Source organism: Trichechus manatus, unplaced genomic scaffold, assembly GCF_000243295.1.
Source record: "Trichechus manatus latirostris isolate Lorelei unplaced genomic scaffold, TriManLat1.0 scaffold00274, whole genome shotgun sequence".
NCBI lineage: Eukaryota > Metazoa > Chordata > Mammalia > Sirenia > Trichechidae > Trichechus > Trichechus manatus.
The window spans coordinates 787289-799900 of NW_004444210.1; the positions used below are offsets into that span (position 1 = coordinate 787289).

The 12612-nt window shown below is 35.4% G+C and overlaps 1 protein-coding gene across 1 annotated transcript in view; it reads left to right on the plus strand.

Moving 5' to 3' along the window:
• Positions 1–12612, plus strand: part of NAALADL2 (N-acetylated alpha-linked acidic dipeptidase like 2) — an 826538-nt gene that overhangs the window by 246181 nt on the left and 567745 nt on the right. The window contains 1 exon segment of the mRNA XM_012559589.1: positions 400–419. Within this exon segment, the coding sequence (XP_012415043.1) occupies positions 400–419 (20 nt within the window).

A 12612-nucleotide genomic window follows, 5' to 3' on the forward strand; every position in this document is an offset into this window, starting at 1 on the left:
TATCTCTGGTTTTAAGAAGATAGTTCATCTGTTTTCCCTTAGGGTAAAAACTTATTTATTTTTTCCATACTCAATGATTATTATTTATCTTTGTTTTTTTCCCTTTTTCTGATTTGATCAGATAATTGGTCAGTCCCATTTTCCCCCTTATTAATTTAAAACATTTTAAGCACTATTCCATTTAACTAGCAGTTGTGTTTTCTTCTCTGACTGTCATAACCAAATATACATTTTCCTATTGCTTTTTCATAAGAAAATACCAATTTTGTTTTCCATGAAATTACTATATTCTTTCACTCCTTTATTCTACCATCTCACTAAGATAATTTATTTACTTTCCCTCTGCTTCAATTCCAGGCTTTTACCTAGATAATTTTGTGCTTTTAGCTTCATATTAAGGAGCCCAGGTGGCACAAATGGTTAAGCACGTGGCTGCTAACCAAAAGGCTGGTGGTTCAAACCCACCCAGCAGCTCTGTGAGATAAAGACCTGGCAATCTGCTCTCATAAGGTTTACAGCCTAGGAAATTCAATGGGGCAGTTCTCTTCTGTCACACGGGGTCACTGTGAGTCAAAAATCAACTTGCCAGCACCCAACAACTAGCTTCATATTGTCACATGACGTTGCCTACGAATATCTGCATCCAACTTTGTTACACACATACTTTTTTTTATTTTCTTCAACACTCTTCACATCTTCTCATAAAAATCAAATAACAGGATTAATGATGATAATGATGCTATTTACCATATACCTGTTTCAAAGTACTATTATACAGCCTCAATTGTCTTATTTAATGCCTCAACTATACAAGACAGGCGCTATTAGAAAAGTTGATTTAGATAAAACCTCTGGCCAGTGCAGGAGTGGCTTCTATGAATTTCTTGACAGATAGACATTTCTCCTCTGCATAAACACTATCTCCTGAAAAAGTCTTCATTTCTGAGGACTCTGATTATTTGAATGTCTGTTCTAATATAAAATTCCAGAGATGCTTGGAGATACTGTCTAGAACTATTCTAAAACTATTACTCCTTAATTCAAGCCTGTATCCAAAGAAAACTCTTTCTGAAAATGAAGCCATTTCATTTTGAATTTGCAGGCACACATATGTGGTCAGCCCATTGTGATCTCAAACTGAATCCTTTATAAAACAATGGGAAACAAAGTGTGTGTGTGTGTGTGTGTGTGTGTGTGGCGGGGGACAAAGAATCATTTGCTCAGCTCTTTGCCCAACAGTATTCCCTTCATTCATGGTTAGTTTTTTTCCTCTTTTTCTTCTATTAGTTTCAAATCAGCATTCACATTTTTGCTCTTAAAAGATACTTAACCATGGAAAAATCTCAATCTCTTACTAAGCTACAATTTTCTTAAGTTAAAAATAAATAAAACATGAGAAAACAAATAAAACAAGACAGAAAACAAAACAAGAGTAATCATAAAAATGCCCTGGGGTAGTTGTGACAATTAAATATTGTAAGTCAAGCATTTGGGAAAGTCCTTTATAAAAAGTACTAATTTCTTTTTTTAAAAAAAAGATTATAATTAAAAATATTTAAATTTGTAATTCATCATGCAGTCTTAGAAAGCATACATACAGAGATTATGAATAATAAATACAGAAGTATCTGGAATATTCTTGGACCCTTGAATATCTTGAAAAAAAATATGTATATATATGATATATAATCAGCTGTGAACCTTTAAAATATGATAGAATTGTAACAGATTTGGAAGCATGTACTTCTTTAACAATATAAACATTTTTTTTCTTTGTCTATGAGCAATTCAATTATTTTGTTTCTGCAATAAATTAAGTAAAGTTTGTTGAGTCTGATCAGCCCTTGTTTCCAGGGAATTGCAGTTCAATTTCATTTTTAATTAGAATTGAACTTCATGGATTTCATAGCACTGGTAAGCAAGATCTAGCAATAAAATATGTACTTAATTTGTATTAAGTTTCTGAAATTTAGTGTAGAGAGCAAGCAGTATGTCTGGTTAATATTTAAACATCTCACAGTGTTCTGTTGTAGAAGTTTCCATTTATAAAAGCTGCTGTTCTATAACAAATTACTTTTGCTTTCAAATAAACCTGTTATCACAACATGAGCAAAACTTATTCAATTAAAAGAGAAAACAAAGTGAAGTAATTATTTACTCCCATTTGAAGTGCACAATAGCTTATAAAGCTTCTAGAAATACCTAGGAAACAGATATGTTGGTTTCCACATTATTTTTTGCTTAAATATTATTATTTTGATAAAGTGTAGATGTTTTCTTATGGGATAGACATTTCTATATGGAAAATCTTTCTCCTATGAAAGCAAAGAAACGAGACATATTTCTGTTGTAATGGCACCACATAGTATCAGTTGTGCTAATGTATTCTTCTCTTTCAGTTTTTCACACTTGTTTCCATTTTCTGTCTTTTTTTTTAATGTTGAGAGCTGTACATCCAAGATACCTTTTTTCATAACTTCTGTGCACTCAGGCATTAAACTGTATGTGTTCTCTGTCCAGCACCCTGTCTTAATAAAGTACTGGAAGGGAGGGAAAGAGGCAGGGAAATCTTGAAGTGGATGCCTCAGTTACCAGGGATACAGTGAATTGAAATAATACTTTGGTCTATACTCCTAGACATCTGTGCTGAGAACTATAGCAGGTTGATTTAACAGTGTTCAAAAGGTAAGTCAGAGTCAGAATGGACTTTTGCTACTTTATCTAGTTAAATAACATCTAAGCTCTGGATGAAAATGTGTTGTATATAATTCTTTTCTTCACCCCAAAGGGAATAGGAATGCTTACAAAAATCAAAAGTCTTTCTGGGCCAGGGAGGTGGAAAGTCTACCTGTGACCACTGATGGGTCTGTACTGTAAGAAGACCTTGTTAATTTCTGCCTTTGCAAAGGTAGCAAATGGTGATCTGTAAACAGCACAGATAGGAGACATACATGCTGAGTCTTCTTTGGCAACTGTAAATCTTACTAATTAGGGAAATTAGGAAGGATGCTATGGAAATTTTTTCTGGTCTAATTGAATTCTCTACATAGAGTATGCATCAGATTTGCTCCTTGAAAGAAGTTACAAATAATCCACGTACATGTATATGTAAATCTAAATCTTGATAGTGCCCGGAGCAGGATCATCCTTAGCTGCTCATGTCCGGTTACTTATCCTGTGCCTGGCTAAATCTCAAGTTTTATATAATTAGATAAGTTTAAGAGGTACCTTAGTCATCTAGTGCTGCTATAAACAGAAATACCACAAGTGGATGGCTTTAACAAAGAGAAATTTATTTTCTCACAGTCTAGTAGGGTAGAAGTCCAAATTCAGGGTGTCATCTCCAGCAGAAGGCCTTTTCTCTCTGTCAGCTTTCTCATCAATCTCCCCCTGGACTAGGAGCTTCTCCGCGCAGGGACCCCAGGACCAAAGGACATGCTGTGCTCCCGGCACTGTTTTCTTGGTGGTATGAGGTCCACAACTCTCTGCTTGCTTCCCTTTCCTTTTATCTCTCATAAGATAAAAGTGGTGGAAGCTGCACCCCAGGGAAACTCCCTTTGCATTGGATCAGGGATGTGACCTTAGTAAGGGTGTTACAATCCCGCCCTAATCCTCTTTAACATAAAATTTACCATCACAAAATGGAGGACAGCCACATAATACTGGCAATCATGGCCCAGCCAAGTTGACACACATTTGGGGGGACACAATTCAATCCATGACAGGAGGGTTTGATGACTTATGTCTCAGTGAAGTAGATTGCCTTTTTTCAATGGAGAAAAATGAATAGTAAGTTGACAAAAATACTGTTTCCTTGACTGGCAAAAAAAAAAAAAAAGTATAATCATTATCCTAATTCTAAAACAGACATAAACTAATATTAAAAGTAATAGAATTATAAAAGTTAGAGGTTAATGCAGTTTGTAAGAAATACAGATGAATCGGAAGACTTCAGAATTTATATTTCTTCTTTCCTGTACTCTAAAATACAAGGAAAAACAAACTGAACCTGGCAATATATGGGCAGAAATGCAAGAGAACCTTTAAGTTATATGAATATTTACTTTTAGAAATAAACCCATGAAATTTCATCATTTGCATGTCAAGAACCTTTTTTTTTTTTGTTTGTTTTGTTTTCTTTTCTTTCCTGATACCACTCTTTGCCCCAGAGAGATTCCCTCCATTATCAACCTGGTTCCCTTCCTTCGCTTCTTCCTTGTTATCACCACACACATACACACTAAATAAATAGCTAACTAAATAAAAGCTCACATATTATGTAGCATTTTACAGTCTTTTAAAATCCTTAGGCATATTACCTCCTTTTAATCTCCCAGTCATTTTACACAACCAACAGGGCCAAAGTCATCCCCTTTTTCTGGATGAAAACATCAAACCACAAGGCTTTTCAGTGGCGTGCCCAGCACCCCTTGCTTATTGGCTAGTCCAGGACAAGTCCTTCACTCTTAGTCCAATGATTTTTCATCTACCATCTTGTTCACAAGCCAAGCTATAGAAAACAGATAAATTCAAATGTATTATTAACACCTTAAAATATCATATAACACTTGTAAGTGGTGCAAGATTTGAAGTTTTTCTATTATGAAATTTAAATATTAATTAGGCATATGGTTTTTATGTTAATATCATTTAGTTTTCCAGCGTATATTCTTTCCACATCCAACCACTTTGAAGAAGAGTTGTATGCAGCAATTTTATTGAAAAACAAAACAAGCAAACAAAACTGCCAAAAGTTGACCTTATTTTTTTCTTCATCCTTACATGATGATTTATAAAGTAAAGCTATGAGTTAAGACATTGGACGTCAAATATACATCTGGTGACCAAGAAAATTGGGAGCTCAGTTTAAGATTTCAGTTTTAGAAGCCATTCTTTATGCAAGTAGCAATAAAAATAGTATATGCCAAGTCTTATACACACTGAAAAATTAGAAAATTATTTATGTCAATAAACCTAACCAATAGTTAATTTCTGATAGTCCTTTAGAGATATATCATTCTTGAAAGCTAATGTCCATAGTTTTTCCCTGTTCATTATGGCTTTCGTTAAATATGCTCTTAGTTAAAAATATTGGTAACATCTGATAAAACTTCAAAGGCTTAATGATGTGATCTTGGCTATTCAACTAGAAAATCACATAATCCTGAAGATGCATGTAGGCGGGTGTGTGAGATTGTGTTCTTCTTTTCGTCCTGTTTATTCCTCTGTCTCATATACTTACTTAAGTTGGTAAATCAGAAGCTCACTGTTTTCATGACTTATTTTCTAAAAATATGTAGTACTGATAGTCTTTTCTGTTCCTTTTGAACTTGATTTGATTTAAAAGCAGCAGCACTTCTACAGATGGAAAGAGAAGTTCATGTAGTTGATACCAATATATTTATTAAGAACAATTAAATGTATTTTTCCAATATTGGTTATGAATAATGGAATCATGTTAGAGAGACTGGTAAAGACAAATGGCCTTTATTCTTTTCAGTTTATGAACCACCTTGGCAGAGGAAAATACCCTAAACCACTTTGTTTCCAGTCCCCATCTCAAACCTCCACCCCTCCAAAACAAAAAGGATTTAGGGGAAAATTTTCTGGTCCCCTCATCCTATCATTATATACTAACCTGGAACCCAAGATAATGTATCCATATTATGTAGGGGGATCCACCATGGATGGAAGAGATAGGCGGGGAGAAATATTGAGTTCCTCTCAATATTTTGAAGTTACAGTTAGAAAAATAACATCATATTTTTTTCTAAAAGCAGGTTTCTTTTCTTCAGCAATGGTTGTTGATTAAATTAACATGAGTGAAAAATTGAAAGAAATTTGTAGTCACATTAATGTTTTCTCATTATTTGGAAGCAATGTAACTTAATGGAAAAAGCAAAAGGAAATAACTTACGAGGCCACATTTCTCCAGTTTGATTTCTGCTATTAATTAACTACGTGGTCTTGATCATCTCTAGGCCGTAAAAGCTTCTTACGTGAAATAAGAGTAATTCCACAATGTTAATAGGAGGCACAGTGAGATATTAGTTTAACGTGGAATGAAAAAAAAGTATACATAAGAATACCTTATGAAATAAGAGATGTTACAATCCATCCCTCCCATCCATCCATCCTTCCTTCCTTCTTTTCTTCCTTTATGATTCCTAAGGATAAAGGTTGAAGATTTTTAGAACTCTGAATAACTTCAAGGTTTTCTTCTTTACAAAAGCAGGGGGTCATTGCTACTTATTAATCTCACTAGAATTATTTAAATAACTGTGGCTACATCAAGTAAAGCAATTTGAAATCCAAGTAAAGGTGTTTAGTGAAATAAAGAAAAAGAATGCTGTGATTATGCCTTGGATATACTCAGTCTGACTACAGTGAATATTTCTCACCAATATAGTCTTTTTTTTAACAAACAAAGATGAGTTTATTTATGAAACATAACGAAGCAAACAGGAATCTTATAAATATATTTAATAGCATCCTTAAAATACAGTACATAATTACAGGGCCGAACACCAAACCTATTAATAAGAAGAATAATCTCAAGAAGAAATAATAATAAAGTTGATCCTTGAAGTCAAAATATCTGCTTAAGAAGTGATGAAATATTACATGCCCAGTATTTTTATTTTTTACATTTGCCAGAGCTATTTACTTTAAATAATAATAAACTATGAAATGTTAGATTTCTATTTTTCAAAATTATCTTTATTTTATATTCCTGTAGCCATAAATCTTTAAAATGTCGACAATCTGTTTTTTTTTTTAATTGTACTTTAGATGAAGGTTTACAGAGCTAGTTTCTCATTAAACAATTAATGCACATGTTTTGTGACATTGGTTGCCAACCTCACGATGTGCCAACACTCTCCCCTTCTCAACCTTGGGTTCCCCATTACCAGCTTTTCTGTCCTATCCTGCATTCTCGTTGGTGCCTCTGGGCTGGTGTGCCCATTTAGTCTCATTTTGTTTTATGGACTTGTCTAATCTTTAGCTGAAGGATGAACTTCAGGAGTGATTTCAGTACTGAATTAAAAAGGTGTCTGGGGGACATACTCTCGGGGTTTCTCCAGTCTCTTCCAGACCAGTAAGTCTGGTTTCAGTCTGTTGTTTTAATGTGTATTGATCACCATAATAGTACTCTAAAAACCCACGTCTTTCTAGCAATCTAAATGAACAGACATATAATTCTTACAGTATTGATTTCAGTGATGTCTCAGAAAGCATATCATAGCAAGAAGCATCTGATATGTTTTATAAATTCGCCCTTTAGCCAACCTATTTGTCTTTGTAACGGATGAAGGTATGATTGAAAGGAAATTTGTGTTTTGGTGGAAAGAAATTCCACTGAATTCAGAAAGCTTGAGTTTGATCCCTGGCATTACCACTTCATTGTTCTGACCGTGAACCACACCCTGAACCTCTAACAGCGTCTGTACAATGGGAATTGAAATGACTTATATCAAATGCTCTGAACAAAAATCAACAAATAACTTAGGAGATAGTACCTGGCCCATAGTAGATGTCCAATAAGTACTCAATGATTTGGCTTAAACTAGACTCAGAAAACCTGGATTCTAATCATAATTATGTCCCTGAATATTTGTATAGAGTTTGGCAAGACATTTACCTTATGTGGACCTTGTTTTTATCTTTAAAAATAAGATTTACCCTTGCTGTCCACATGAAAACTTAGAAAATTTTTCTGGGTTTGGAGGTCAGAGGTATGGTCTTAGTGCTAGAATGATGTTTTGAAGAAGCTAAATGATGAAAAACAACACAAGCTTCCTCATTTGATTGTGGGTATCTAGGTGATAGTTCAGGGATGCCATGCATTCCGACTAGTGAAATTACAAAGAGCAAGGCTGACTTTAAATTGATTCAAAATGGTGAATTGAAAATTTAGAAACATTTTCAAATAGATTGAAATTTAGAAACATTTTCAAATAGATTGAAGCCTAGCTGTGGAATTTAATTTATATTCCCTTCCTGGACACTATGAATAATTTTCCCAGGTCGCCTTAATAACAGTAACAACAACTTCCATCCTCCTTCTGGCGTAGAAAAGGTGTTTTGGATGAAAGGTAAGAATAAAAGTTAATAAGGAGAGAGTTTAAGTGGCAGAAATTAGAGCAGGGCCCTTTCCCTTCTACCTTTGCTGGCTTTGATTTTTTTTTTTTTCCCCCTGAATATCATGCAGCCCTCCAAGGTCTTGAATGCTTCCTGTCCAAGGCAATGGAAATGTAAACCAAGTGTTGGACCATTTTCAGTTAGCCAACTGAGAGAATAATTCTGAGGGGGTGTCATGGATGGAATTGTGTCCACCAAAAAATGTGTGTAGCACCTTGGCTAGGTCATGATTCCCAGTATTGTATGATTGTGTTATCTGATGTGATTTCCTTATGTGTTGTAAACTCTATCACTATGATGAAATAAAATGGATTGGTGGCAGTTATACTGATGAGGTTGACAAGATTAGTGTCTTAATGCAATCTCTTTTGAGATATAAAAGAGAAGTGAGAGCAGAGACACATGGGAACCTCATACCACCAAGAAAAAGCAGTGCTGGGAGCAGAGCGCGTCCTTTGGACCTGAGGTTCCTGCGCAGAGAAGCTCCCAGACCAAAGGAAGACTGATGACATGGACTTTCCTGCAGAGCCGACAGAGAAAGCATTCCCCTGGAGCTGACACCCTGAATTTGGACTTGTAGCCTACTGGACCGTGAAGAAATAAACTTCTCTTTGTTAAAGCCATCCACTTGTGGTATTTCTGTTGGAGCAGCACTAGATGACTGAGACAGGGGGCTTAGTGTTTCTGTAAGGTCAATTCAATAAGACTGCTGTATCCTGCCCATGGAGAGACGGTACAATTTATTTCAGAGGTGATTATTTGATAACTGATGGGATCTAGCTTTATAGACTATAGACATTGAGAAGAGTATTAATATGATTCACAGCAAGAGGTTTGGGGTCAGCCACCTTGACACTGGCCAAAGACATTTATCTACAAGACCCCATCAGCAGGAAAAATACGTTCAAATTGCATTGGGCCAGTCTCCACCTCTGTCTTTATATCTACTCTTAGATAACAAAACAAAACAAAATAAAACTCAAAACAAACCTATTTTTCATTATGCATTTTTACAGAAGAATAAGGAGAGAACATAACACATTTAGTTAAATGTGTTGCTTTTTTTTTTTTTTTTTTTTCCTGGAAACAAGCTGGTTTATTACTTAGGCTTGCATTCTAACTGGTCTAAGATGCCATCATAAAATGGATTGTATATGTGTTTCAGCCAGTGGATGTGAACAGCAGGAAAAAATATCATTCATGTAATACACTTATACCCATATGTACTCTGTTTTTTATTTATGCATTCATTCATTAGTAGATAAATACACTAATTTATTCACTCAACAACAACAAAAAAACCCAGTTTGTGCTAGGCAGTATACCAGGCAATGGGATACAAGATGCAACTATAGGGTTCCTACCCTCAAGCAGGTCACAATCTAGTGCTAGTGAAGTTACCCACCAAATTCCCTTTAATTACTGGAAAGAAAAACAAAAATTTCACTTTGGGGACTAGAGACATGATTAATATGTCAAATGACGTCTTTTTTGTTGGTGGAGCTATGACGGAGCTTCAAGAGAGTTGACTGACCCTGGATATAGAAACAAAAACTGTCTCAGGATGACTAAGGATAATTTCTTGGTTACTAGTCTAGCAGGAATGTCAGGCACCTTGGAAACACTGAGATTTTAGTACTCATGAAAACATGGGCAAGAATCATGTTGGCTCAGCAGTTAGTGGTTCTTTGAGTTAAAAGGTGAGGAGGCATGAAAGTAGGTTGGTTTAATAATGCCTATTTTTATGGCAAACATGGTGTGAAATATTTTTTGAGGAGGATCCTTAACTATGGACAAATTAGGAATTATCACTGATGAACATTTTGCATAAACATGTTCAGTAAATTTAAACAATATTTAACTTCTCTCTTAGAAATAAAATACTAGTTAAATTACTTATTAGAGTAGAAATATTTCCAATATAAATAGAACATTGATAGCTGCATCAAAATACTATTCATTTAGCTCTGTATGATGATGATTGCAACTGTGGTATATTTACAGCATATTTTAGGGTGTAAACATTTTGAAAGATAAAATTAGTATTGTACAGTGTATTAAATTAGACTTGGAAAATGAAGAAGAGAATAATTCAGTTACCCAGAAGTATTTTGTTGTATAGATTCTAAATGTTTCAATTTTCCTTATATTTTGTCCCTAATGAAGTTTATAGCAAAATTAAATTACTGGTACTATATATTCTTCAGAAACCACATCAGAAACCTATTTTAAAGATCATTCTTATTCATAGAAATTGTGGTGTTTTTGGAGGATGTATTCCTGACCAACAGTTTAAAGATGAATATCATATGTGACAATCTATTTAAAAATACAGTAAATGTGTCTTTCTAAACATGTTTAAATTCATAGGATTAGACTACATGATTTTTCATATAGAGCAGAAAGCTTCTGTGAGGACAATGTAGTTTAATCTTCACATTTTATGCAAGATGAAACCAAAGGCCTGGAGAGATTATGTGAGTTGTCACACTGCTGTTTAATGTCAGTTGGTACTGAAATCCAGTACCACGTCCTAGTCTGTTGCTTTTCCACTTGTCTTGGTTATGGATTGGTCTATTTGCAAGTAACAGAAGTTATCCAAAAACAAGGGAGGAAAATCTGGCCCACTCTAAGTGGAAGGAGTACAGCTGGACCTGGAGAGTCTGTGCCTGGCATTTCCTTTTCTCTCCCGTCATCATCTGTTTACTCTAAATGCCTGCTCCCTTTATGTCACTGCGGACCAGTTTCTTTGGCAAGGCTCCTAGTTTCTATACCCTGAAAACATCAGTTTGCACATGTCAGACACGATTCGGAATGGTGAAGCTATTTGCTCATATGGCACTTTGTGTGAATTAGGAAATGGCGTCCCCCAACCAAGTGGATAGAGCCTTAAAATAATGTACACCACAGCAGCCAGTGGCCGTGGCCAGCTTCTCCATGACCTTACAATGCTTGGGCCCAACATCATCCATTCTCATTTTCTGTGTCTCCATTCCCAAGTTCTCACCACCCCTGTGTCAAACATCTTAGTTTACAGGGTGGCTAACATGACAAAAAAACCATCATGAAGTTCTCTGTCATACTAACCACCCTGTAAAAATACTTACTTCCTATAGAGACAGAAGTAAGGGATGGTTAAAGTTCAAGGTCAGGAAATCTTCCCATACCTGCTTCGCTTTCTCAGGAGTTAAACACCTGGTATAATCTTCATCCTTGGTCTGAAGCTCCCTCAGGCTGAGAGAGTGCTGGACAGGGTTAAACACTTCCACCTGTGCACCCAGAGATGGTCCGCCACCAGCCAAAGCAGATAGCCCAGTATCAGCTGGCTTCATCCCTTTTGTATTGGCTTGCCTTTCAATGCTTTTTAAAAAATATAATCCCATCAGCGTAATAGGTCTCTTGAACGTTTTAACCAACACCAACCTCAGCCTGTTCAAAATACAAAGTTAACAATACAATGAAACATTTTTATTTGATTTAACAGGCACTTTTCTCTATTGCCAACTTCAAGAGTAATCTGTTGTTGTTAGCTGCCAAGTTGATTCCAACTCATGATGACCTTCCAGCTAGTAGTTGAGTGCTTAACCATTTGTACCACCCAGGAGCTCACATCAGAAATCTACCAACAATTTATCTAAACTACCGGATAATAAGTTCTACCACTGTAATTTAGGAATGGCACCAGGAACTAGATATGACAATATTACAGAGGTGTCCATCTCACATCCAATTTGTTGCAGTCAGAGGATGGGAAGAGGGAGCCAGATCACATATAGGGTTATCCCTTCAGAGCTATGGGCCAGTGGTCAACTCTGGCCAAAAATAGTATCTTGTTAAGCCAGACTACTTCATTATAGACCATCAGCTATAGGAAAAATAAATCATGATATATATTAATTATGAAAGGGGGTCACACATATTGCTAGATATACACAGAAGAGACAAAATATACAACTATGATAGATCTAAAACATTAGGTATCCTGAACATTAAACAGTCAATAAATAGCTATTCTATTTACCTTTTTAAAAGGGATTTTTTAGGATATTTTGACTATCCCACTAAAGCAGGATCAAAAAATTGAAGAAGAAAAAAAAAGTATGGCTAACCACTTCCCATTCTTGTGCCCATGACCAACATCACTCTTGGAATCACTTTCCAATGACCCTGAACATGGCTTCATAGTCCTTCTCCAGGCAACCATTCATTGCCATTTAATTGGAGTTAGCACTCAAGATGAAAACTGTTGATCATTCCACTAGCAGGGTCAACTTCCTGAGAGTAGTGGAAACCTTGTTCTACTTATCTCCATATACCAATGGCAGCATGTTACCTGTACAAAAGTGACACTAAATACACAGTTGCAAATGGATAAGTGGCTCAGGAATATTAAAAATAATTTTACACAAGTAGGCAGTTTTCAAAAGAAAATGTCCAAGTGCCTAAATCATTTGCAAAAAAAAAAAAAAA